The sequence below is a fragment of the Fistularia commersonii genome, chromosome 31, assembly GCF_037954325.1.
Source record: "Fistularia commersonii isolate RoL2024-O1a breed Wild chromosome 31, RoL_Fcom_v1.0, whole genome shotgun sequence".
Lineage (NCBI taxonomy): Eukaryota > Metazoa > Chordata > Actinopteri > Syngnathiformes > Fistulariidae > Fistularia > Fistularia commersonii.
Genome location: NC_141314.1, coordinates 11,454,225 through 11,480,069, shown reverse-complemented (window position 1 = coordinate 11,480,069; position 25,845 = coordinate 11,454,225). Strand labels below are relative to the sequence as shown.

The 25,845-nt window shown below is 53.2% G+C and overlaps 4 protein-coding genes across 11 annotated transcripts in view; 2 read left to right on the top strand and 2 right to left on the bottom strand.

Annotated features, from left to right (window-relative positions):
• LOC147215901 (spermatogenesis-associated protein 13-like) overlaps positions 1–4,311 on the top strand; it is a 41,386-nt gene extending 37,075 nt beyond the window's left edge. For all 5 annotated transcript variants that reach the window (XM_086178755.1, XM_086178756.1, XM_086178753.1 and 2 more), the window contains one exon: positions 295–4,311. In XM_086178755.1, coding sequence (XP_086034881.1) covers positions 295–470 — 176 coding nt within the window. In that variant the 3' untranslated portion in view covers positions 471–4,311. The remainder of the gene's footprint in view (positions 1–294) is intronic.
• Positions 4,073–7,510, bottom strand: asb12a (ankyrin repeat and SOCS box-containing 12a). The gene is made up of 4 exons (XM_086178762.1): positions 7,346–7,510; positions 6,728–7,057; positions 5,111–5,639; positions 4,073–5,034 (listed from the first exon to the last, which is right to left on the bottom strand). Exons 2-4 carry the CDS (start codon positions 6,986–6,988, stop codon positions 4,889–4,891), a joined length of 936 nt encoding a protein of 311 aa, XP_086034888.1. The 5' UTR covers positions 6,989–7,057; positions 7,346–7,510; the 3' UTR covers positions 4,073–4,888.
• Positions 7,511–10,089: 2,579 nt separating this feature from the next.
• On the bottom strand, positions 10,090–15,207 carry zc4h2 (zinc finger, C4H2 domain containing). 2 transcript variants are annotated; one of them, XM_086178763.1, is made up of 5 exons: positions 14,901–15,207; positions 13,978–14,149; positions 13,725–13,897; positions 11,724–11,913; positions 10,090–10,755 (listed from the first exon to the last, which is right to left on the bottom strand). In XM_086178763.1, the coding sequence occupies exons 1-5, from the start codon at positions 14,951–14,953 to the stop codon at positions 10,642–10,644; spliced, it is 702 nt and encodes a 233-aa protein (XP_086034889.1). In that variant the 5' UTR covers positions 14,954–15,207; the 3' UTR covers positions 10,090–10,641. The 2 variants fall into 2 exon arrangements, with proteins under 2 accessions (XP_086034889.1, XP_086034890.1); XM_086178764.1 differs by having other exon boundaries at positions 11,724–11,886; positions 14,901–15,170.
• A 1,588-nt stretch (positions 15,208–16,795) lies between these two features.
• msnb (moesin b) lies at positions 16,796–25,581 on the top strand. 3 transcript variants are annotated; one of them, XM_086178761.1, is made up of 15 exons: positions 16,817–16,917; positions 17,413–17,460; positions 17,638–17,721; positions 17,963–18,058; positions 18,136–18,258; positions 18,657–18,808; positions 18,889–18,972; positions 19,057–19,203; positions 19,554–19,650; positions 20,609–20,772; positions 20,921–21,051; positions 21,175–21,335; positions 22,901–22,993; positions 23,290–23,448; positions 25,048–25,581. In XM_086178761.1, the coding sequence occupies exons 1-15, from the start codon at positions 16,909–16,911 to the stop codon at positions 25,210–25,212; spliced, it is 1,713 nt and encodes a 570-aa protein (XP_086034887.1). In that variant the 5' UTR covers positions 16,817–16,908; the 3' UTR covers positions 25,213–25,581. The 3 variants fall into 3 exon arrangements, with proteins under 3 accessions (XP_086034886.1, XP_086034887.1, XP_086034885.1); XM_086178759.1 differs by having other exon boundaries at positions 23,215–23,448; XM_086178760.1 differs by lacking the exon at positions 17,413–17,460 and having other exon boundaries at positions 16,796–16,917; positions 23,215–23,448.
• Positions 25,582–25,845: the final 264 nt, after the last annotated feature.

The window sequence follows — 25,845 nt, the reverse complement described above, 5'->3', positions numbered from 1 at the left end:
GTCACCTCTCCGGTTTAATATGCAGGAATGTTAACGGCGAGGTCTCATTTGAATGTGTGTCTGCCTGGTTTTTTGTTTTGGTTTGTTTTGTTTTTTTTCTGTTGGAGCATGAATAGATGTTGTGCAGTCCCGCCGGGTGGCGGGATGGAATACTTACGGTGTTTCCTCTTTGCGCTCTGCCTCCCTTCCTTTCTCTCGCTTTGTGCCCTGCATCGCCTCTTTTGCCCCTCCTTCCACCCCCACCCCTTCCTCCGCCTCCACCTTCTTCTCGCTCTTCTGCACCTGCTTTCCCAGGTGTAAACAGGTGCACGCCCCCCTCATACCCGCCCCCGCAGGACCCCCTCAGTGCGGGGCAGTATGAGGTAACGGAGGACATGGCACAAGGAGAGGTTTTTGAATTCAGTCAATCCAAAAGAGGCCAGGCTCCCTTCTGGCAAAATTTTAGTAGATTAGCTCCATTTAAGAAATAGAGATACTCCTGAGACTCTCTTCTGAAGGACCAGCTATTTTTTCTTAGAAGCACTAAACACTGGATTATGGTGTCCTATGATGAAGAAAATACAACAAACCACACACACACACACACACACACACACACACGCGCGCGCCAGGGACGTCAGTGTTAAGGACCAATGTTAATACAGAGTGTGACTGAGAAGCAGCAAGAGGACTGAAGACTTGGATTTTAAAAATTATAAGAGAAACTTCACCATTCATGTATGTTAGTAACGTTCTTAGTCACCGCGCTTCTCCGGACGAGTCCGACCGTCATGAACTGCTTCCTCCCCCCCCCCCCCCCGGGCTCGGCAGCAGCCGCGGCCGCGCCATCTGAATGTTCTGAGGTTTCATGAGATTGTTGTTTGATTTCATGACTTTTATTTCCATTCTTTTTAAATCCCTTCACCTGGAGAAACACCGCGCGCCGAAGCCAGGTCCCGTCCCCGTGCTTACGATTGTGTCCCGAGATCTTGCCGCGCTGCTACGTGAGATTGCCCGTTGCATTCTTGTGAATGTGAGATTATAAGACGAGGAATGGCGTCCGAAGGACCCGTCGGGCCCGGCCGTCGGCGTCGCTTCTGATTTCCATCCATCTTCCCCCGATCCCGGACCCCCCTCCGTCGCCGTCCTCCGTCGCGCTCCCGCGTCTCGTAGCCCTCTCGTCGCCGGATCTCGACGGTCACGGTGTCTGCCCGCCTCCTCTATCTCTGCAGCCACCTGCAAAGTCGTGCTTTCCGAACAAATGGCTAGTTGGGAACATCAACAGAATATTTACATCCTCTCCGCCGAGCGTTTTGACAGGGTATTCCACTCCCGTCGCACCGAGGAGCCGTCGGCCGCTTATTGTCTTTTTGGTTTTTTTTTTCTCCCGGAGCGCCTGGCCGCTCGGGTGAACCAGCTGGGCGCGGGAGATAGGCCCGCCACGGTCCACCTGCCTCCTGTCAGAGCGCCTCCCGCCCCCCGAGACCACCCCTGTAGCACTGTGCTGGCAGCTCACCGGGCGTTTTGGTTCGTCTCTCTGAAAGAACGAGGCCTACCTCCGCGGATCCACCTGCCCGTAGCGTACGGAGGGAACGGCCCGGCATACTGAAGGTCCCGGTCCGAGAAGCACCTTCTTGGTCCGTCTTGAGCGCGAGGGCGGGAGGTTCGAGGTTCGGGTAACGCGGGGAGCCGGAGTCGGTCGGCACGTTGCTCCGATGGATTCACGCGGACTACCCCGTCTTTTTGCGGGTCCGGGTCGGCATCGTGGCCGCCAGAGCGACCGCGGCTCGCCGTGGACCCGAGAAACACCCTGGAGCTGCCGTGACCCGGATTCAGACCGACATTCCGACGCCAGACTGGAGAAAAAGCCGCGGGCGACTGTTCTTTTCTACAGAGGGAATGTAACCGCAACAACCGACCACGACCGGCGATCGCATTTTGACCACAAGACCCAGAAGAACATCTCGATCGTCATCCGGCGGACACACGGTGCGACCACCTGCGCATCCTGCCGTATCATCGCTTTCCCCGACGCGACTCCGCGTTCCTTTGCCTTGTGACGAGGTCTCCGCCGCCGCCGGTTTCCTTTTCGTTTGCGTTTGGTTTTCAAGTGAAGAACAGCGGAGGAGCGTCCGAGGCGTCCCGAGGCTCCGCCGAGACGGCTCGGGAAGCTCCGCTCCCTCGTCCGCTGGGATTTCCAGGCCATGCTAACCTCAGGTCCTGAGCTTGCCCCCCCCCCACCCCGCCCCCCACCCCCGTACACAGACACACAAGCATGCAGGTGAACACACAAAACACACAATCACGTGCACTTGCGGGCCCGTCGTGCTGCGGAGAAGAGAGATGCTATCTTAACAGTGCCTTCCAGCATTCCACTAGTGATTCTCTATCGTTTCATGCGCTGATTTGAATTGGTCATGTATTTTCCCTTCGGTGTTGGACTTGCAAGTGTCTCTCTCTCTCTTTCTCTTTCTCTGTCTCTCTCTCTCGGTCTCCGGTGCACGGCGGGAAGCCTGGCCGTGCACCGGAGACGCTCGGACAGAAAACTCCGGTGACCAGGCCTTTTTTCCGTGTGAGTAGATCCCGTGCTGTCTGACTGAAACACTTTGAACACACACCTTGTCGTACTCTTATCGCACTCGCATAGCAGTAACTCTATTGCACAAGACGACGTGAAATTCTTATTTGAGATGTTTAGACACTTCTAGAGTTCCTTTTATTATCTATTCAAACGCAGCGAGAGGCGGTTTGATTTGAATATAGAGTAGAGCGCGTTAGTTTCCATTCGTCGAGCTAGGTGACGCGTTTGGACGTGCGTTAACGGTGAACCACGAACTCAAAAAAAATAAAATAAAATAAAAAAAAAAGAGTCATCTATTTTAACTTTATCAGCTACACACTGTAAATACTGTAAAAAGGACAGATCATATATTTGGATATTGGTATTTTGCGTTGGAGACGAATGTTGTTCCAGTGCTAGCGTGCTGTCGACCTCAGTACAGGTAAATGCATGCTCGTGGCATCCGATATTTTGCATGAGACTTATGACAACTCTTAACAGATTGTTTAGTTTCATTTATCTTCCAGTGGGCGGGGGGTGGGGTTGGGGGGAGGGGGTGTCCCCCCCCCCCCTCCACACACACACACACACACACACACACACACACACACACACACTCATGCCGTCACCCCCCTCCCGGTCGGCCCGTCTCCTTCTCACCGCGCTCTATTAGCTCGTGTTTCCGTCGCTCGCCGTCCAGGTGAGGGTGGTCGCGCAGAAGGCGCCGGCGTTCTCGCAAAACCCTTGGAGCGTTTCCTTCTGGTTGTTTCTAGAACGCCATCGACTGCGGAGGCAAAAACGGGTATCTTTATTTTTCTTTTTTTTTTTTTCTACAGCGAACCAAATAGGAGTTTAGCACCGGTGGCGGGTGTTTGTGAGTAGATTTGTAGTGGAGCTGAATAAATGCGAAAACCTCTGGGGATGAGCTAAAAATAAACATAATCCTGAGGACACACACACACACACATACATGCGTGCTCACACACACACACACACACACACACACACGTGCGGCACTTCATTACAATTCACACCACGCTCATGTTTGAAAGCGATCCTTTTGGAAGTGCAATGATTGGACTGCAAATAGTTTTCTCATGTGTATTTATTGAAGGCAGTGTTAAATATGAGCACCTCGGCCACCCGTGTTTCCACTGCCGTGTATTTCGGGGTTTGTTTTTACTGGTTTACCCGCCGCTCCGATCTTGAGGGCCCCGCGGGGTCGCGCTCCCGAGCCGAGGCGGCCGGGTTTTTCCGTGGCTCCGGGGTCGGCGGGTACGCGGGCACGCCTTCTCGCGCCACGGGAGCGGCGGTCGCGGTCGGTTCCGTGGTTCCGCGGTCCCGATCCGTTCCACGAGAGTCAGGGTCTCACGGTCTCCGCGAGCCGCTCTCCGGACCGGCCGCCCGGGTTCGGATCCATTGTAAATGACCATCCGGGTTCGAGCGCTGGACTTTCTGCCCATCGCGGACAATTTACTCGCAGTTCGCATCGATTTTTGTCACCACATGCAAACGTTTGTCATCTTTTAGTTCTTTTCTTTTTTTCTTCTCGCTGGCCTTTTTTGAGTTTGATTATTTGTTGTAGAGATGAAACTTAATGCCTATTCAATCCAGAAACTGTGAATGGGAGAGTGGAGATGTCAACTGTATGTACATTATATGTTTTGATGTAATAAGACGCACTGGGAATATGTTGTACTTCGCTGTAAAAATGAATCCATATCAGATATAGCTGTACTTTTTGTTGAAAATAAAAACCTCCTACAGAACTATGGGCGAAGGCGTCGAAGCGCGACCGAGAGCATTGTGTTTTATTTCCCGTGGCGTGACGGCGTTTCCTCTCGGGCGATCCCCCGGCCCCGGCGGCAGAAGGCTAAAGCGGGGAAGGTCCGAACCGCGGCGTGAGGACAAGAACGCCAGGAGCCCTCGTCGGGAAGCCGCCGGGGGAAACGAACCCCGGACACAAGGAGCGCCGAGTAGGACGACGCAAGTTCTCCCAGAGTCTTCTGCCCGCTTGACGGAACCCTGCCGAGGTTGTTTTCTAAAGGTCACTTTGAATGCTTGGAGCTTCCCGTGACTCCACGGGAAGTTCCCCGAGCCCGTGCAGGGAGGAGCTGCGGCAGGAGACTCCACTCCATGTGCGGCGTGACTGTGGTCTCTAGTGGACGGTCCTGGTGGCGCACCTTCAAGGACGTCCTCTCCCGCTGTTGGAGGTCAGGACACCCGTGCCGCTCGCCGCTTCCCTTCGACTAATACCTCACACTTCACGAACTCAGATCTTCATAGCGAAGGTTCAAACGACCCGCCCGGGCGGGATCGAGGGCGGACGTTTGCCGCTCGCCCTCGACGTCACGCCAGGTCCGAGGTGTTGTGCTTCAGGTAGTTCCTGAGGCGGAGAGGAACGTCCAAACTGTCCACGGCAGGCTCTTTGGCGGCGAAGGCCAGGCGTCTTCGGATGGCGAGGCGAGTCTGGGACATCAGTGTTTTGGGACGAGCTGGCGGGAAGACACGTTGAGATGTTTGAAGGCGAGGGCGAGCCGGAGGAGGCGGCGGGCCGCGGCGAGTACTCACCTCGCTCCTTGAACAGGAGCCCCAGCGCCTCGCTCTGCTTGGTGTTCTTGTCAACGACGAGCTTCGGCAAGTAGACGTCGGCCCCGAAGTCGACGAGAAGCTGGACGTACTCGGCGCCGCAGCCGTAGCGCAGACACACCTCCAGGACGGTCTCGGGCTGCTTTATCCGGGCCAGCATCTTCTCATCCGTGCAGTTGTAGTCTGGGTTGGCCCCGTGGAGAAGCAGCGCTTTGAAGCAGTCCAGGTGTCCGTACACGGCGGACATGTAGAGGGGCCCCCTGCAGGCCGTGGCGTTGGAGGCCCAGTCCGGCACCTTGGGCCGGACGTCCGCCTCGGCTCCGAACCGCAGCAGCTCCCGGAGAACGTCCGCGTCGCCCTCCCGCGCGGCGGTCAGAACCGGCGAGCAGTTGTTGTGCGGGCTGCCGTTGGGGTCGGCGCCGGCCTTCAGCAGGGCCACCACGCAGTCCAGATGTTTGCCGCTGACGGCCGTGAACAGAGGCGTCTGGGCCTTCACGTCCAGGCCGTCGATCTGCAGGGAAACAGCGGAGAACGGTCCTCACCTTGGTCACCTTAGAAGCTCCGGACGGAACCGGGAACTGGGACGATGCTGTCCTGCTGGCGAGCGTTTGATTAAACCGTCTCACTTGACACCTTATTACCGTCCTGGATGTGGGATCGGCGTGCCGTAAAGGCTGATCGAGGTGATCTCGTCATTCTGGTCTCGTTTGGCCAAATCAATAAGACATTGAACTGTTACTAGGAAGTAACACTGGAAAGAAGAAGGAAGGAATTTATTTTTTTATTGTTCCTCTTTATTTTCTCCTTTATTTTCATTTCCTTTGTTTTCTTTATTCCTATTTTCTCCATTTTATTTCTTCTCTTTTTCCTTCATTTTTTTAAATTTTATTTCATTCATTTTCTTTTTGTATTCCTTATTTTAATTTTTTTCTTTATTTTCTCCTTTTTTTTTCATAGCACCTCTATTTTCTTTTTTATTTTCTCATTTCATTGATTTTCCTTTTCTTTGTCTTCATGTTTTTTCTTCATTTCATTTGTTTTCCTTCGTTTATTTTCTTCTCCAGTTCCTCTATTTTCCCTCCTTGAACCAGCCGGACCGTCTCCAGACATATTGGTGCTTATCTGTCATACCTGACTTTGCATTTTAAGCGTCCGCTATCTTAAGTGACGGCTGAGACGGAGAAGCAGATCTTCACAGATGGAAACTAACCAATGCGCAGTGCACGTAAATGCTCTGTGAATTTACCGGCGCATGCACCGGTGGGTTTTATGTCTCGATTTTTTCAGAAACTTATCGATATGAACTAAAACTGTGTATATACAATCCCATCCTTAACCTTCTCCAGGCAGATGTTGCAGATTTGCGACAGCCAAATATCAGATGTTTCCTGCGACTACAACTTAATTTGAGCCTGAGAGGGTTAATATGAATTCGCATTAAACTAACGTTCATGTCAATGCCAATATCTAGTTAAAAATGGAAGTGGTTTAGATGTTTGTGCCGGACAGAAGAAGCCCTCTTTCCGGGAGTGGCAGGAGTTCGGCTCCTGAGCCAGGACGTGTTCTTCCGACCGGCGGGGCCGGAGATGACGGTCTCACCTCTGCACCGTGATCCAGGAGCATCTCCAGGCACCTCAGGTGTCCCAGAGCGGCGGCCGTGCGGAGCGGCGTCACCGGCACCCCCCATCCGCTGCGAGCGTTGATGGACCTCCTGTAACGCTCCTGGGCCAGGAGCTCGGAGAGGAGCCCGGCGTCGTCGGCGCTCACGGCCTTGTTCAGAGCCTGACACCGATGGTTGTCCTCGTCCTCCTCCCTGGGCTGCAGCAGCGAGAAGATCTTGGAGATGTCCATCAAACTCATGTCGACAGCTCGGCCCAGAACCGCGACGTGACCCCGGGCTGGAGCGCGTCCCGGCTCCTCCCTGCCAGGCTGCAGAGGGTGAGATCGGCCGCCGGCGGAACGCAATCCTGTCATTCCGGCTCGTTTTTTTTCCCCGTGATTTTTGTATTTGAATGTAAGTCGTCCTGGCAGCGCCTTCTCAACGTGAATTCTCTATCGCACGGCGGGAAAATAGCGCAGGCGGACGACGGGGTCCAGGTAAAAGGAGCCGGTCGTGTGAGGCCGGCGTGGACGTTCTGCGCACGAGACATTTTTAAAATCGTGCACGGGGCAAACAAACGGGGCAAACAAACGGGGCAAACAAACGGGGACACTCACCTCGGCCGCTGAGGAGATTCACAGAGGAACTCCGAGCCACCGCCTTCCGGCGACGTGGAAGCAGAGCTCCTCCGAGGAGTGTGTGATGCTCCGGGAGCTGTGGCTCTTAGGACATGCTGTATCGTGTGTGTGTGTGTGTGTGTGTGTGTGTGTGTGAGTGAGGGGCCGGGGAGCTTCTTGCAGGGGGTGGGGGCTAATTTTAGGCCACAGATGGGCCTCGCTGAACTTCCATTCTTGGATGGTGGAAGCAGGTTTATAATTAGAAAGGTGATAGCAGCGCAACACCACCGCTGATTGGAGTGTGTGTGTGTGTTATTTTCTTCTTTGTCCTCAAATGAAGCAAAGATGTGTGTGTGTTTGTGTGTGTGTGTGTGTGTGAGTGACAGCCCCGGCTTCACTTTAAGGTTTATTTTGGGGGCCCGCCATCACAACATGCCCCCGCTTGCACGTGGCGGCAGCCATTTCACGGAGCGTCAGCTGCGCGGCTGCCAGAAGCTCGGTCCGAGCGGCGAGCCAGCTGACGCTCCGCCGGGACGCCGTGACCTCTGACGTCAGGAATCCCGACCATCGGCCGTGCCGCGATGACCGGCGTCGGCCTCGGTGCCAAACTTTACGGTGCCAAACAAACGACGGCACTGGCGGGGGGGAAGCAGCATCTGCAGGTCACGGGTGTCATGTGTCCGCAGGGTGGCGAGATGATGGACACGCGACACTCACCCGGTTACACCTCCGTCCTCCCTGCTCATGGGTCGCTATTTATTTCCTTCTTTCGTCCTTGTTGTCTGAACACCTCCCCAACACACACACACACACACACACACACAGTCCTGATCCCCCGAGGGAGAGGAGGATGTTTCCCCAATTGAATTTATTTTATGATTTATTCAGTTTGATCCGATGTGACTGTTGACTGATGTGCCTATAAGCCTCGTGCATTTCACTGGATGTTGCCTTTTTAGTGTTATTATTGTTTGACTATATATATAAATATTACTAGTGTCATTACTGGGCTTGAAGGCTGGAGCTGTGCTGACATCCAATGGTTGAAACTGTTTTGACATCCCATACTGATCATGAGCTAAACGCTGTGTTCACATCCCATAATTTCTGTGATTTTAACACCGTTGCTGTTTCAACATCCCATAGTATCCGCAATTTCAACAGCCGTTGACATCCCATAATATTTGTGTCTTCATGGCTGTAACTGTCTTGACATCTCATAATTATCTTGACTGTAATGCTGGGATTGTTAGTACATCCCATCATGATCTTGATGTCAGCACTCATGGCATCCCATAATGGTTAATGGTGAATACCATAGCAACTGCGTTGCCATCCCATAGTAATCATGATTTAAACGCTGTCACCGTGTCGGCATCCCATAATAATCGCGATTTGGATGCTGTCAGCGTTTCGGCATCCCATAATAGCTACGCTTTCACCACCAACTATGCTGACATCCCATAATAATCCCAGTGTCTCGGCTGAGCAGCAGGCAAACACAGAGGCGTGGCGTTCTGGCTGTTGTTTGTTATTGTTTGTTGTTTGTGTCTGTGGTTGAGGTTGTTGATGCGCTTCCGCCTGCTGCCACTAGAGGGCGCTAGCAACCCGCCACCACTGCAGGCGCCGATCAAGAGGGCCGGTGAAAACATGGCGGCCCGCGGCCTCTCCGGCTCCGGCCGCCAAAGTAGAGGTCGTCCCGCCTGCTGATTTCAGATGCGAGGGAGGCCGCGGGGACGGAGGCGGAGGTGGAGGCCCCGGAGGCTCCGGAGGCCCCGGAGGCTCCGGTACCTGCGGCAGGTGGGGCAGCCTGAGAGGGCGCCGTCACCGCCCCCGGGCCGCTCAAGGTCCCGGGCAGCCTGGTATCAGGCCGCGGATCAAAGCCTCCCGGGGCAGATAAGGAGGGGAAGGACGCGCACGGCCTCTTCCACGCCTTATTTGTGCGCCTCGGCGGGTTGTTTGTGTTCCCCCGCCGGCCGCGGGGAGGGGGGGCTCCGGGGGGCCGGCTGTCTGCGGCCGCTGTGAGCGGAGACACGCCGCGCCGGCCTTGGAGGCCTTTATCAGGGGCAGGGAGACACAGCTCCGGCCCCGCAGACTAAACACACACACACACACACACACACACACACACACACACACACACACACGGCTTGTGCAGAGGAGACGGAAAACAATCCCCCGTGGCTTGAGGACATATTTTCTGTCCAAAGTTTTCAGGCGCGCACACACACACACACACACACACACACACACACACACACACACACCGGAGCCTCCCCCTCTCAGGAGCCAGCATTAGGGGAGTTTGTGCCAAATCATCAAAGCCCTCTGATGCCCCTCGCTGGATTCGGGAGGAACTATTTGGTGGAAATATGCAGGTCACAGCAACCTGCGGTTGCCTGGGCGACGACTGAGGAACGTGGGGTTGCCCTGGCAACAGATGAAATGTGGGGTTACTGTGACAAAAACACTAAAGGAACTCATTTAGCAAGACCTCGCTGTCCTTTTCCAGACAAGATAGCTGCAGACATGACAGGCCCCGTATTTATACAATGAAAGAGACGGCGGTGCGGCGGAGTCACACGTATCCCCCTCTGCGTCCCCACGCCGGCTCCGTCCGCCCGACGGCTCCACGTAAACGCATCCGTACGTCGCCGGCGTCCTTGTGCGCGGCGCGGGCGACGGGGGATCGACGCTTCTTCTTTTATCTCAAGCGCCAAAAAAGTACACCGCAACACGTCGGCTACAAAAACAGCCGTTTATTGTCTCGTCGGTGTATTAAACACAACACGTCTCAAAGCGAATGCCTTCGGCCGTTTGTATCCTTCCAGTTTGGCGGTCACCCGAACACTGTAAACATTTAAGGGTTGCAATTTAAAATTGGACTTTTACATCCACACGGAAAACGTACACAACGGACGACGACGGAAGCCTGCATGCATTAAAAAATAATGAGGAATAAGCGTTAGAAAATACAGTACAATATCAAAAGCAATAAATCTATTGCGTCATGGACAAAATAACGTCGAATCACATTTCTATTATTGCAGTTACATGGTCGAGGACTAATAAAAAGTCATACGGCTACGTTTTTCCACAGCACGGGGAAATCAAACAGATTCATTGACACATAATGAACAGTACTTTTACGTCGAGTGATCGTCGGTCAGTCGCTTCGGCCGCCCCGAAGCGCCGACCTCCTTCCTTCGGCCGTACATCTTACAGAGTACGGCCGAGCTGGGATAAGTGTGCGGGCCCGTCCCCTCCGCCCGCCTCGGTCCCACCAGGACCGCCGTCTACTCGTCCGGCTTCCTCTTGGGTTTCTTCGGGTTGCGAGAACGACTCTTGGCCTTGCAGAGCGGGCAGATGGGAGCGTTACGGTGGATCTGCTGGTGGCAGGATAGGCATGCCTGGAGGGAGGAGGAGACATTTAGGGCACGCCCGCACACACACACACACACACACACACACACACACACACACACACACACACACACACACACACGGTGCTGGATCTTCATGTAAGCTAACAAGGACCCTCCGACGGCCACTTAAGAGTTGGGATATAATATATATATATATATATATATATATATATATATATATATATATATATGTTCTGTAAATGGGGCCAATGTGGACGACAGCAGGCACAGCAATCAGCCAATCAGCCAATCAGCCAATCCCGGCCACGGGGAGACCTTCTGCTTTTCCAGAGCAGCCTTTAGCAGCGAGTCCCAGCAGGACGGAGCAGCTCCCGCTGGACGTGAGCGCGTGTTTGGGCGGAGATGGCGAGCATGATAAATCCTTTGTGATCCTTATAAGTGGAAACAAAGTTGTTGTTGGCACAGCCGAATCCGCGGCGGCGGCGGCTCAACTGGAAGCGCTCCGACTACTCATTAACCGGTCCCTTGTTTGATTTGAGAGTTATTCATTTATTTTTTTTCGACGAAAATCAATTTGAGCAGTCGTTGGCTAAACAGGGCGAGGAGCCAGCAGCAGCCGGGAGAGATACTCTGTCCAGTTGACACGACGTCATAACACCGTCTAATGTTTATCTAGAGTCGTTTCTTCCTGCCAGGGCCACACAGGAACCTAACATTCTGTCGCAGCTGAAAGCTTGTTTTCACTCTTTTCTTCAGCAAATGCAGCTGTTTGTCAAATTCAGGGGACGGAGGGGTACGTTGAATAGAATCAGCAATAAATCACCTTTGAAATCACTAAAACTCTTAATAACAGCCGAAGTCCAGCGAGAGCAGCGGGAGCAAAGTATGAGGAGAAACTGAACCACAGCGTTCACACTGTATTTGTGTGTGTGTGTGTGTGTGTGTGGACCTGACGCCGCTAACGTGTCCGCGGTGGAGAAGCAGGGCCGTACCTTCATGGGCGGTGGCTGCTGTCTGAAGGTGGCCGTCTGCCGCGCGTCCTGCTTCCTGGACACCTGAAGCTGCTGCGCGGCGGCGGCGGCGGCAGCGAGGGATTCTGGGATGGCGGGCTCGTGCGGCTCCTTCTGCCACTCGGCCTTCTGCTTCTCGAAGTAACTGTCGAAGGCAGAGACGGGCAAAAACCTGGATAGCTGTGATTGTGATTTAGCGCTGGGGAACCATGTCACAGGACAGATTATTGCATCTACGCTGCACAAGGAGGGACACGGACACACACCTGAATACTAAGGCGCCGCGGTCAAGCTCGCGCGCTCTCTTTAATACGGCGCTCTGAGCTAAACTACCGTCATTATGAGAGTGTTTGCATGCACGGCGGTTGCTGTGTGTGGGCAGGGGGGAGCCGCTGAAAGAAATTTAGCCTTGAACTTTATCCCAGGCTGGCCCATTTACAGAAAATATCCCGTTTCATTATGCTATCTGCTTTCCTTTAAAATAGATTTGGAATAGGTTAAGAACTTTGTGAATTCATAGAGCATATTTAATGACCCGTATTTCCCGTGATCGCGATCGGCTGTTTTCCAGGCCGGCAGTAGCGCGTGGCGCGTGGCGCCTCCTCACATCCACCGGGCTGAACCCAGAATCAATTCTCTCTCAGCCCTGATTTGACGGGAGTTAATATTTCAGGCTGGTTTCCCGGCTATTAGGGAAGCACGGGGTGCTCATCATGTGCTGATATATCAATCTCACAGGATATTCGAAAATGTACCTAACACCCAGCGGGACCGGAAGGTGTGACTTGATTCACTCGGAAGTTGCTCCATCACACCTTGGAATACAATTACAGTGGGCTTTCGCTAATAGGTAAAATTACGGGAGAATTGCTCGCGGAGAACAGGACGTGTGACGATGGGTTCTGAATATCCCTTCGGTCCGTCTTTGTGACAGGTGTCGTCCGCCGAAGGAAACCGGCGGCGGTAAATCACAAAGTTTGCTCGACTTTCAGGAGCACGAGAGAACGTCGCCAAGGATGGGAGAGGAAGACGGCTCCCGCCTGGACAAGGGGTGAGCGTGGCCTCGGACGGAGGGCTGTCAGCGAGGCAGAGATTTCTCTCAAATACACCTCTTTATCACATTAATGGAGTTTAGAGAAGAAGGCTCGGACAAACCGCGATCAAACGTGCGGGCTGGTCCGTTTGGGACCGATCAGAAAACGGATTACCGTCTAATTCAGAGAAAGTTATTGCTCCTAAAAAGGGCATTCACTGAAATTCCTTCTTGATAATATAGATTCAGCTACTAACAATACATATAGTTAATATTAATAATGTATTTTCCATCGTTTATTTAAAAAAAAAAAAAAAAACGGTCATATATGATATTCTAACTACACACTAGCAATCAGGTATTGATCTCTAATTCTTTGTTATTACTGGTATTTTCCGTGCAAATCCATAAACCCCGCTTTCAAAGTCACAACCAAGAAGATCCAAGACGACCCGGCAGATAATTTACCGGCCAGTAACCGCCGGTGGATGACAGTTGTTTTGTTTCCGGCGGCTGCAGCTCAGCTACCTGTCAGCCCCTCTTTATGGTAGTTTAAGAAAAAGGACACTCTGAAACTTTAGAGAGCTCACTTCCACCAGCCTTTTTTTCCCGGTCGGCAGAGCCGGAGGTGTGAAGAGGTCTGGCAGACGCGGGAGACGAGAGCCTGACCCGCACTGATTGTGATGTGCTTCATAAATGAGGTGAGGAAGGGGATCCAGATGGGCAGCCTGATGCAGGGCCAGATCTCTCTAAAGCACAGTTGTTTTCGCCACTCGTGTAAAGTATTCTGATCATCTTTCAGTATCTTTAGCTCATTTTCAAATCCCGCATTTTTGTCTTCTTTCTTGTGATTCAGAAAGAAATGAATTAATGCCGCGCGTACTCTTAAAACCCCGACCACGACGTGGCGCTGCATCACGGGGCTGTCGCTGTGTGTTGTGTGCACTCACTCCAGGGAGAGTTTCTCCTCCTCTTCATTCAGGTTGGGGAGTCTGTGGAGACCTAACGTCATCCTCAGGGCGTCGACGTGCTCCTTCAGAGGCTTGTACTCGTCGTGCAGGCGACGCGTTGTTTCCAGCAGCTTGTTCAGGTCATTTTCAGACTGCTTGATGGTGCTCTCCATCTGAGGGCGCGCGGTTGAGATTAGCTGGTATAAAATCCAGACATTTGGCGCCACCATATCTGGTCATGGACCCCACCTACCACGTTGATATCTGCGTGGATAAGCCTCAACTCCTCTACGTGTGCCATCTTCTCCTGTAGCAGGAGATCCATCTCCTGCTTGTACTCCTTCAGATGCTTCTCCTCCGACTCCAGGGCCTCGAACTCGATTTTCAGACGAGACTTGATCTTCTGCATCTGGATGGTCTTGTTCCTGGAGAAACGAGACGTTTATCTTCCAGCAAAAAAGAGATACGCTATCTCCCCGCTGAGATCGCAAGTTCTAAATGGCACAAATCGTCCCAAAGCTGTAAAAAAACGTACAATTGTAAAATCATTGCGACGTTATCTTTATTATCCCTGTAGCCGGGTCCAATGAAAATATGGGACCCCACTGCACTAGCAACAATTATAACAGTTACTGCAGCCAAGGAAAAGAATGGCACAGCTTAATAACAACAACATTATAATGCAAATGTTTAATACAGTCTCTGCATCTGTTCCTTCCTGACAGAAACAAGAGCGGTCCTTCTCCCAGAGGTGTTCAGGGAGCCCATGACAGCAGCTCAGGAGCTAAGAAGCTAAAGAGCTAAAGAGCTAAAGAGCTAGCTCAGCCTCAGCCATCATTAGCAGCCCACATCTGGCGTTTGGTTGATTCACATCTGGAATGTAGATAATCCCGACGTGCGCCTTAACGAGTGTGAATGTGTCGTTAAAACTTATGTATCAAGCAGAGGCGCTTCCCTGACGAACTTGTCGGACGCCAGCCGAATTCCGCCGTGGGTTTCGACTGTTTAAGAAAAGCAGGTATTAGCTAGCGACCACCGGCTAATGCTAGCTGAGCGTGCTAACACGGTAACAAAAGCGGAGCCGAGCTGCCGGGCGGCTGGCTAGCGCTAGCATCCCGGGGACCGAGCGGGCACGAGAATCCGCGGACGTGTGCGTGTCCGCGGCTCCGTCCTTACCGCACTTCGAGGATGTTCTCCAACTTGCACATGATCTCCTGTTCGTCCGTCATGGTGGCGGGGCCTCTTCTCTGCGAGCTGTCGCCAGGAGGCCACGGTGGTCTCCTCTTGTTGATAAAAACACAATAGCTGGCGGGGGCGCGCACGGGAGCGCGCGTCCGCAGCGTGACCCGTGGCCACGCGTGATGTGTGTGTGTGTGTGTGTGTGTGTGTGTGTGTGTGTGTGTGTGTGTGTGTGTGTGTGTGTGTGTGTGTGTGTGTCACAGGAGATGCCTCTGCACACACACACACACTGATGAAGATGGAGGCTGGGCTGGAGGTGTCACTGTGCTGCAGCCTGTTTAATTCGAGTTCAGTCCTTCTTAAAGGCTGCAGAGAGGCGACCTTCTCCTCCAGATGCACTGATTTGCATGAGAATCAGCTCCAGCGACTCGAACCCTGGGTCTCTTCTGCGCTCTTGCACCATCACCTGCAGGGAAGAGGAAGAGACGCCGTCACCTGTGCAGCGGACGGAGCACCGGTGCAGAGTACAGTCAGGAGAATAAAGCTGCCGTCATCATGCATTTCAATTCTGTTAATAAATAACATTTATCATAGGCGAAGATTTATTCCCTTATCTTTGCACTTTGTTAATATCGCAAACAAGTGTTTGTGGCCGGGTGATCACCGATGATGGAATCATCGTCGATAATCATTATCAGCAAATGTGGGGTTATCGCCACTTTGATAAAAACGTGAAGCTCGTACGTGCGGCGTGGAGCGATTGGTGTAGAACGCCTGAAAGGAAACGTTGCGTCCGCCTCAGCATTCCCGCGCGAAGCCGTCCACGCCGCGCTCCTTCTCAGAAAGGTCATCCGGTAACTGCCAATCAAACTTTTCAAAAATCCCGGCGGGTTCGTTCGTCCCCTGCAGTCTCATTACACGCGTCGCGAATGGCGACTTTAATATTCTCCCTCCCTACAAGAGCGCGCTGACGTAGGCGTCCATTCAAGTTCAATCCTTCCCGTTCCTGACTGACATTATCGCGGTGGAGATGATATTATAAGTTACATAATAAACGCGGTGCTTAGCTCGCAACCCAGCTGCTATCGCTCTTAATCGCTGAATATCCATCAAAACAGGAGACAGATCGGCCCGCGTTCCCTGGGGCCGGCGGCTGACGGGTGTTACACACACTTCTCATCGATGTAAATTATGTTTCTCTAAGCCTGAGACTCCAAACAAATCCACAAGATTGGTTTGTTTGTTTGTTTGTTTGTTTTTCAATTGCACGAGATCTTTCAAGAATCGTCGTGTCGTTTAAACGGACGGCGGGCTGTTTGGGTGGGTTTAAGTTTCTAAAATACGACATAAGACATTCATTCATTCAAAACGCAACATCCTCTCACTCATTCACACACAGAGACACGTCTGGACAGCGCAGGGTCTCCAGCGAACCTCCTGCATGTGTTCAGACCACGGGAGGAACCCGGAGGAACCCCACGCAGACACGTGGAGAACACGGAGCGTCCACACCGATCAGGAAGACCCCCAACCAGGGAGCTTCTCGCTGCGAGGCGGAAGCGCTAACCGCTGCGCCGCCGGGTGTGAATTCAGAAACAACAGAGACTTCTAAAGTCAGTTTGTTGATTCGCTATCAGGTAGCAGAAGACTTCAGATGCTTCAGCCCACGGCTCCTCGGTGTCTGCGCGACGATATTGAAGTTTCGGGTCCGGCATTAAATGCCAGCGGCGTTGGTGCCGCAGGTGTGTGTGAGCCACCAGCGAAATCTGATGATTTGAAGGAGAAAAGCGTTCTCAGATGTGGGCCGGCCTTTGGAAACGCGTTGGCCCCGGGATGCCATTGGATTAAATAAGAGAGCGGTACTTGGGACCAGCACAATGGTCCATTCTCATCCAGTCTAATCCTTGTTGGTATTGCAAGCGGTCTCATATGACTCCGCAGAGAAAAGGGCTACTACGGACGCCTCTCTGAAGAAGTCTTTCAGCCGCAAACTACAGAAATACAAATGTCAACGGTGAGTAGCAGCTTCTCGGCGTGAGCGTCTTCCGTTTTGATAGCGCGTCCACGTTGATTTGACGAGGTTTGACGTGAGGCTTGAGCGGTTTCGATACGGTGGCCGGGGTTGGAGTCATGTGAGACGGCTCCTAGCGTAAAGCTGCTTTTAACGCTAAAGCCTGACAGCTACGGTTCCGTGTACATTGCGTCGATGCTAACTGTGTGGTATGACGCCGATAATGATTATTATTATGAATTTCATTTTTATTATCACCGTTTATAGATTCTTGCCGCTGTTATTATTACGTCCGGCGGCGTCTTTCTCGTGGTGAACGCGGCGAGTCCATCCGGCCCCGGCGCCTTTTCTGCTCTTAGCCATAACTTACACCCCAAGTCCAATCTGATAGCCTCGAGCGAGAGCGACGGGCGTAGTTCATACCTGTGCATCATGGAGTGAACCCGGTGTCGTCGGCTCAATCTAAAATATACTGTGGGCTTCATTTCTTGATTGTAGTCCCCACCAACATCTTGTGATTGGATGCTCCTGGTTGAACAGAAGAATGTAAGAACACTCTTTTTGGTCATTTTGCTGTAAACCAACCCCCAAATGTACCGTTGCTTTTAAAGAACCAAATGAGTAGTGGTCCCTGTCTCCCCCGTTTCATGCTCCTCCTCGCCTTCCGGACCGTGTCACAGACGATCTTCTCGGACCCCCTCCCCTGTTGTTTTTCTCCGGCAGATAAATGTCAGAGTCACAACCATGGACGCTGAGCTGGAGTTTGCCATCCTGCCCAGCACCACTGGCAAGCAGCTCTTCGATCAGGTAGACTAAGTGGCACAAACAGAAACTCGGACGCGCTTTGTTTTTCCTCCCGCCGACGCAGAATGGTCTTGGCCGGCCTTTTCCAAACAGAGGTCGAGGTTTCCGGGGACAGAACATGCTATGCAGAGATCGTCACGTTCTCCGAGGCGAACGGTGTTCTTGACTTCGGGTTCCGTTGAAAGCCGAGCCGGCCGGTCGGCAGGACCCGCCCGGGTGTGTGATGACGCTGTATGATGTTTAGATCGTGAAGACCATCGGGCTGAGAGAGACCTGGTTCTTCGGCCTGCAGTATCAGGACAGCAAAGGCTTCTCCACCTGGCTGAAGCTGAACAAGAGGGTGAGGTCGATGCAAATCCGTCCTCCTGATTTCGGAACGGGCGTGAAAGAATGTCGTTGGCGTGGGTCTGCCGGCAGGTGACGGCTCAAGATGTGAAGAGGGACAACCCTTTGCTGATCAAGTTCAGGGCCAAGTTCTACCCCGAGGACGTCGCCGATGAGCTGATCCAGGAGGCGACGCAGCGACTCTTCTTCCTCCAGGTGAGACATTAATGTTTGCGCGAGATGCGTGGCGCTTCGAAAGGGATCGCGGCGGTGAGATCATTTTCTGAATTATGTCGCATGATATATCTCCAATCCGTATCGGGTTTCTTTTTGTCTGGAATCGCTGAATAATTCATGCGTCCTTATGTAAGGACTGTACCCTGCAGATGCAAAGATAAATACGGTTTCTCAATCAAAACAAAAGCTGAGCCTCCTATAACTACCCCAGCTGAGGTCTCACAATGACTCACCCACCTAATGAAGCTCACGGGATTACGCGCTCACAGGAAAACAGATAACCTCCGGAAACCTCCGAACCACACGATTGCATCCCGACGCCGCGAGTCGGATGCCGCCACCCCGACGAAACGTATCCTCTGCACGCTGCCTTTCAGGTGAAAGAAAGCATCTTGAATGACGACATATACTGTCCGCCGGAGACCGCCGTGCTTCTGGCCTCGTACGCCGTTCAGGTCAAACACGGAGACTACAGGAAGGACTACCATGTGCCGGGATACCTGACGAGAGAGAAGCTGCTGCCCCAAAGGTGGGTCCTGCGGGAGAAAAGTTTCACTTTGCTCCGTCATCTGAATTCCAACGGCGCGACCTCTCTTCTCATGAAACCAGGGTTTTAGAGCAGCATAAGCTGAATAAGAATCAGTGGGAGGAAAGGATCCAGGTGTGGCACCAAGAGCACAAGGGAATGCTGAGGTATCCTCCGACTTCCAAAGCTAGAACCGCTCTCCTGTGAGCAGTTGGTCTGTAGCCCATCGCAATTTTCCTTCGGCTCCACAGGGAAGATGCCATGGTGGAGTACCTGAAGATAGCCCAGGACCTGGAGATGTACGGGGTGAACTACTTCTGCATCAAGAACAAGAAAGGATCCGAGCTGTGGTTGGGGGTGGACGCCTTGGGCCTCAATATCTATGACAAGAAAGACAAGTAGGTCCCGAGTGAGCCGGATAGCGCACGAGAAAACCGGTCGGACGGTTAGCGAGGCCATATCGGCGGTCGGTCAAAGGTGTCGACGGACGTTTGCCGACCCGCCGGCTAAATCGCATGGATGTGTGTGCGAGCGTGACCGGATATGATGGGAATTCCAGAAAAACATACAGCGATCGAGAGTCACGTCCCACATTTACCGTAAATCTTCCACAACGTAAAGCTGCGATCGCACAAAGTTAGTCCTTTCATCGATCTGCCGGTGCTTCAGACCGACAGATTTATTTGAATCATCCGACGTACTCTGTGTAAAAAAAAAAATGACCGCGATCCGTACCTTTGTTTTACAGGATGACTCCGAAGATCGGCTTTCCCTGGAGCGAGATCAGAAATATTTCCTTCAACGATAAGAAATTTGTCATCAAGCCCATTGACAAGAAATCTCCGGTATGCACCGGAGACCGTCACAGTAATCGCCGCCTCGTGCTTTTGTTTCAGGGGGGGTTTGGGGTGGGAGCAAGTTTAGCCCAGAGCCCCGAGGTCATAAAAGCCGAATGCTACTCGCTTACTCGTTTGTCAAACTGCGAGCTTATGTTCCCACGGTGCTGACAGCAGCCCGGGGCCGGCCCTGGAGCCGGGCCCGGGCCTGGGGCCGGGCCAGGCGTAGTGATGTCAGGACACTAACTCACCGTCTCGTGGATGTTTTGCATCCCAATACGTCGGACGCATGGTGACCCGAGCATAGAAAGAGGGCCTGCATTCGGGGAATGCCCGGCGCCTCATGGAAATCTGAGGTGGCCCCCAAGCCCGAGGGCTGGCGCCGTCGGCGACCCGGTGACCCCGATGACAACAGAACGGCAGGCTTCCGAACAGATGGCGGCGGGGAGATGCGTTCCTGTCCCGACCTATTGATAGACGTCACAGAAACGGCGACTCGCTGATTTTGCCTTTTGCTCTTCGGAACGAGGAGCTCTGCGCTTTGGCCTTCTCCCGGTAACGCCGTCCTCCGGCGGCCATCTTGGTCTTTCTTCTTGAAAGTTTCAGCCTCGGGTCTTTCCTGCCATCACTCCTGGCTTTGTCCTTTCACCGACAAAACAAAGTAGCGCCGGCGCCTCCACTGCTTCGTCCGCATGGCCGAAAGGTTGCCAGGTCGGCGTGCCGGACGCCGAATCCCCAAAAATCCATCTTACCTCTGTCCGATCTCTGGTCACGAGCGCGGAGGTCGACTGTCAGGCACGACCCGGGATACAAGCAGGGGCGCCATCACCGGCCTGGTTTGGGGGTCGAGTTGTAAACCGAGGAACGGGAACTTCAGAATCACCGACCCCTTCAGGACGGGTAGTTTCTGATCTAGATCTTTCCTTCGAATGGTGTGTTGACCGTCTGTGGGTTTTTTGCGTTGAAGGACTTCATCTTCTACGTGCCCCGTCTTCGCATCAACAAGCGCATCCTGGCGCTGTGCATGGGGAACCACGACTTGTACATGCGCAGACGCAAGCCAGACACCATTGAGGTGCAGCAGATGAAAGCCCAGGCCAGGGAGGAGAAGAACAAGAGGCAGATGGAGAGGCAAGTCTGGGAGAGATGACGGGGGCTTCTTTTCTTCTCGCAGTTTACAGTGTGTTCTCTGTACTTTAACAAATAACCGCCGGGGATCGAGGGTTTTTTTTTTTTTTTTTATTTTCGGATGTGTATTTATGCACAATTCTCCTGTCAGGGCTCTGCTGGAGAGCGAGAAAAAAAAGCGAGAAAACGCCGAGAAGGAAACAGAGAAGATTGCTCGCGAGACCATGGAGCTGATGGAGAGATTGAGACAGATTGAGGAGCAGACAAAGAGAGCTCAGGATGGTCTGACAACTTTCTGAATGCGAATGTTTCTCGACTTCACTTTTATTCTTTGCGGTTTTAAGAGCATGAAAAGAAGCGCTTCTCATTGTCGGAGGTTCTCCGTGACGCCTGTTGCGTGTTCAGAGCTGGAGGAGCAGACCCGCAGGGCGCTGGAGCTGGAGAAGGAGAGGACGCTGGCCCAGGAGGAGGCCGAGAGCCTGGACATGGACCGCCGGGCCGCCGTGGAGGCCAAGGCGGCTCTGCTGCAGCAGTCCCAGACCCAGATGAGGAACCAGGAGAACTTGGTACATGAACATAGTGCACCTCTGCCCGGCCGGCGCTCAGATCCGATCGCTGCGTCTTCTGACCGGGAAGTCGGCAGTCACTCCTCACACTCCGCAGTCTTCTCCTCTGAAAACACCCCCAACACCCTCGGGATTAGAGTACGTGGAAGTCATTGATTGGTGGGCTCTTTCCGCGTCTCCCTGAAGACGGGTCAGGTCTGAGGTCTGAGGTCTGGAGGGTTTGGAGGCTCCGGAGAACTTTGCTCCTCTGCTCCTCTCCTGAGAGCCGGCGGAACAGGCTGCCAGAAGACAAGCAGCTTTTATTAAAGCTTTTTGGGCTGATTTAAGTGACGGCCAATTAAGATACACACAGAGAGGTGCATGCGTGCACGCACACACACACACACACACACAAACACACAATGAGTTAATTTGTCATCTCTTTGAATCATCAGTGTTTCTGTGGCTGAGTTTTGAAATGAACATGGGTGAGAGGGTTTTATGCTAGTGGTTGTAGGATATGAGTGAGAGGGTGAGTGTTTGACCTGAATGAGTGAGTGAAGGGTCTCCAGAAGTGTCCCTGTGATGGATCCAGGGTGAACGCCGCCTCTCGTCCAATGGGAGCTGGGATAGGGCGCCTCCTAGCAACCCAGCCTGCAGGCGAAACGGTAGAGGAGAATTCTTCTTCTTCTTTCGGCTTTTCCCTTCAGGTGTCGCCACAGCGAGTCAACTTTCTCCATCTCACCCTCTTCTGTGGATCCTCCTCTCTCACACCAACTACCTTCATATCTTCTCTCACCACGTCCATAAATCTTCTCTTTGGTCTTCCTCCAGACCTGCTGCCTGGCAGCTCCAATTCCAGCATCCGTCTACCAATATATTCTCTATCCCTCCTCTGTCCATGACCCAACCATCTCAGTCTGGCTTCTCTGACCTTCTCTCCAAAACATCTAACATGTGCTGTTCCTCTGATGGACTCATTCCTGATCCTCTCCATCCTGGTCACTCCCAAAGAGAACCTCAGCATCTTCATCTCTGCAACCTCTAGTTCTGCCTGCTGTCTTTTGGTCATTGGAACAGTTTCTAGTCCAAACATCATCTCTGGTCTCACCACTGTCTTGTACACCTTTCCTTTCCTTCTGGCCGATAGTCTTCTATCTCTTGGTACCCCTGACACTTTTCTCCACCCATTCCAACCTGCTTGGACCGTCTCTTCACCTCTTTTCCACACTCTCCGTGGAAGAGGAGAATGAATGAATGAATGAATGAATGAATGAATGAATGAATGAATGAATGAATGAATATTCATTACATTGTAGGTATAAGATTATTGAAGGTGCCGCAGTGTTTCCGCTCCTCTGACCTGTTTTGTCCTGACACCAGCTCAAAGCAGCAGCAAACGGTGATGTAACTTTCCATACGTTTGCGAGCTTCCAGGTGGACGTGGCTCACCGGCGCACCGGTAAAAAGGAGCCGCGCCAAACCCGAGATATTCCTCGTAACAGCCGCGTTCGCCGTCGGAGCTCTGTGACCTTAAATCGGGAGCCGCCTTAACCCCCTCCCCATTTGTGTGCACGTGTGTGCAGGCCACTGAGCTGGCGGAGCTTACCTCTAAGATCTCCCAGCTGGAAGATGCCAAGAAGAAAAAGGACGAGGAGGCGCTAAGATGGCAGAAAAGGGTGAGAATTTGATGAAAGGGCTGCGAGGGAGACGGAGGATGAATCGAAGATGAGCGGAGACGCCGTTAAAGTGACAAACCCGGGCGAGCCGAGGCCGACCCTTATTTTTCAGAACTCCCGACCTCATTTAGAGTCGTACCTGTCGTTCATCCTGTGGTGCGTTTGTTGAAGGTGCGACGATTCTCAATACGGTGCACCCCTGCCCCGCTGTCCGTTGTTAGGCGATGATGGTAGAGGCTGATTTGGAGAGAACCAAAGAGGAGCTGAAGACCAAACTCATGGGTGTCCACATTCAGGAGTCGACCCACCCTCACCTCCACGATCACGACGAGACGGACGAGAGCAGCGCCGAGGCGAGCGCCGAGCTGACGTCCCCCGGCACGGTGCGCGATCGCAGCGAGGAGGAGCGCCTGACCGAGGCCCACAAGAACCAGAGGCTGCAGAAAAACCTGAAGGTAGGGTTAAACGGATAAAGTGGCGGGAGGTAACGCGCGGATCCGATGTCCTCGCCGTCGGGTCGGAGGTCATCCGGCGACGGGTCGGAGAGGCGGCGAGCGCGAACGCCTAAATCAGGAAATGACCGGATCATAAACGTGCATTTGAAGGGACGACGTCTCAAATACTGAATCCCAATCATTCCGACAGGCCGACGACCTTTACGGCCGCACCTCGGAGAGACCGCTCCACATCTCGGAGACGAATTAACGTCCAACTTTCTCCGGAGACGGGTCGTGACCCGGCGACCTCCGACCTCGCGTTCACTCCGGGATGGGACCCAATCCACGTAGCGTCGACGTTTGCGCAATCAGCGCGTAATGCTAATCTGGGAAAAGGTCATTCAGACACGGGCCGAGGATGCGGGAGGACCTTTATCTGCCACGCGGGGAGATATCGTAACGATAACATGCTTTTCTCGGGATGCAAAGTCTTTCGCTTCTCCGAATTCAAAGGCCTCCTCTGCCCCGAAGCCTTCGACAAACAGTGTAAATTACAGTTTTATTGTCTCCTCCGGAGGCCGGCGCAGGCTGGACGGACGGGCCGGATGATTCAGCCCCGCTTGTTGCCGTGACTTATCACCTCATGCAAACATGACATGTTCCTCAGCCGCTGGCAGTTTGCTCTTTCCTGGTTTGGATGTTGGGCAGGAGCAACCCTCAGACCCGTCTTCTCTCCGAAGGCTGATTCCGAGCAACGGGACACGTGACGGCCGACCCCCGACCCGTTGCACGCCGGCCACCGACAGCCAGCGGGGGTGCCGGACCCGGGTCTTGGTGTGTGTGTGTGTGTGTGTGTGTATGAGGAGGGGGGGGCTACGCATTTGTCGCTCTTGTGAAATGAGTCCGATGGCAGGACCATAAATCCTGCCGTCCTGCACGGCCCGCCCGGGTGATTATCGAACCCACTCAACGTAATCAATGTCATAAATAACGGTGTGTATCCCGCCGCCCTCTTGAGGCGAGGAGGCGTTCGGCTCCTCACCAGATGGACGGCTCACTCCGCCGCCGCCGCCGCCGCCGCCGCCGCCGCCGCCTCCTCTTCTTGCTTCACTTTCCCCTTTTTTATGTTGTTTTTACTGATCATTATCCAAACCCAATGTTCCCCTCAAAACCAAGTCTGGAATATCGCACGCAAATATCCACGTCTTTGGACCGACAATGCGCCGCTGGTCGGAGTCCTACTTTTCCTTTCTTTCTCGGAGAGCCTCTTCTTCTGTTTGCAAATGCTCAGTTAAAACCCCATCGGAGACCTTGCGTGTCGCTAACAATCAGGACAGGTACGGCGTCTCTGATTTGGTTTCATCCGGGGCGGGGGAGGGGGAGGGGGAGGGGTATCACGGCCTCGCCGGAGCTTATTAATACTGGAATATTCTTTTTTTTTTTTCCCCATTTCCCGGCCAAACAAAACGGCGCGCGATGTTGCAAAGAATTCTCGACACAAAAAGGAACTTAATAACTCCGGACAATAGAGGGTGTCAGATCGGGATTGGGGGGATCTTCTGCATCCCCGGGAGCCTCGGAGGATGTCATTCACTTTGCGTCGGCGCTCTCTTTCAGTTCCTGAGCGCCGAGCTGGCCGGGGCGATAGACGAGAGCAAGAAGACCCCCAACGACCTGATCCACGCCGAGAACGTGAAGGCGGGCCGCGACAAATACAAGACCCTCCGGCAGATCCGCCAGGGGAACACCAAGCAGCGCATCGACGAGTTCGAGTCCATGTGAGGAGGGGGTTCGCCGAGGAGAAGAGAATAGCGGCGTGGATCAGAGAAAAGAGTCGTGTAGGTGCAGATGGCATAGACGGATCATCGACCGACTATACCAGGTCGACTGTAACAGGCAGTAATGTTCCTTAATATCTTCTAATGTTTATTAATCGTGATCCCTTTTAATCCGAGAGATCCTCCGCGCATCAGACGACTTCTCCCGAGCGGAGGGGTTCTTCCCTCGCGGCCGGCGCCCCGAATCCCGTATTGTTCGTCACGACTCGCCGATCGGGCTTTTCGACACCTCTGCGCCGCCGAGCGAGCGCGGCGAACGGGCCTGTGATTAAATATTCATTTATCACGACTGTTGTCCTGTCAGTATTAATAAACGTGAAACTAGAAACGGCCCCATATGTGGGACAGATGTGTCTCCCGGCATGTATGTCCTCCCGATCCAATCGCTGCATCGGGCCGGGGCGGCCGCCGTGCACTGAGCTTTTTAGCCGTCTAAATGTTTCCCTTGGCTCCACGACAACACTCAGCCCGCCGTGACACACTCATTCATTTTATTTCTTTTATTCCAACCATCTGCAGGCCTTGGAATAGCTTTCCTCGCCGCCTGCAGGAAGGCTGCAACCAGCATTTTTCTCAT

Excerpts from the sequence above, each read along its gene's own strand:
- msnb (XM_086178759.1), top strand. Across the intron at positions 18,259-18,656 it reads AGCGACTCTTCTTCCTCCAG|GTGAAAGAAAGCATCTTGAA; the intron begins GTGAGACATTAA and ends GCTGCCTTTCAG. Across the intron at positions 22,994-23,214 it reads CGCTAAGATGGCAGAAAAGG|GCGATGATGGTAGAGGCTGA; the intron begins GTGAGAATTTGA and ends GTCCGTTGTTAG.
- asb12a (XM_086178762.1), bottom strand. The coding sequence starts at position 6,988 with ATGAGTTTGATGGACATCTCCAAGATCTTCTCGCTGCTGCAGCCCAGG. Across the intron at positions 5,640-6,727 it reads TCCTGGATCACGGTGCAGAG|ATCGACGGCCTGGACGTGAA; the intron begins GTGAGACCGTCA and ends GTTTCCCTGCAG. Across the intron at positions 5,035-5,110 it reads GCTCCTGTTCAAGGAGCGAG|CTCGTCCCAAAACACTGATG; the intron begins GTGAGTACTCGC and ends TCTTCCCGCCAG.
- zc4h2 (XM_086178763.1), bottom strand. The coding sequence starts at position 14,953 with ATGACGGACGAACAGGAGATCATGTGCAAGTTGGAGAACATCCTCGAA. Across the intron at positions 14,150-14,900 it reads GAGAACATCCTCGAAGTGCG|GAACAAGACCATCCAGATGC; the intron begins GTAAGGACGGAG and ends TCGTTTCTCCAG. Across the intron at positions 11,914-13,724 it reads GAGGAGAAACTCTCCCTGGA|GTTTTTGCCCGTCTCTGCCT; the intron begins GTGAGTGCACAC and ends ACAGCTATCCAG.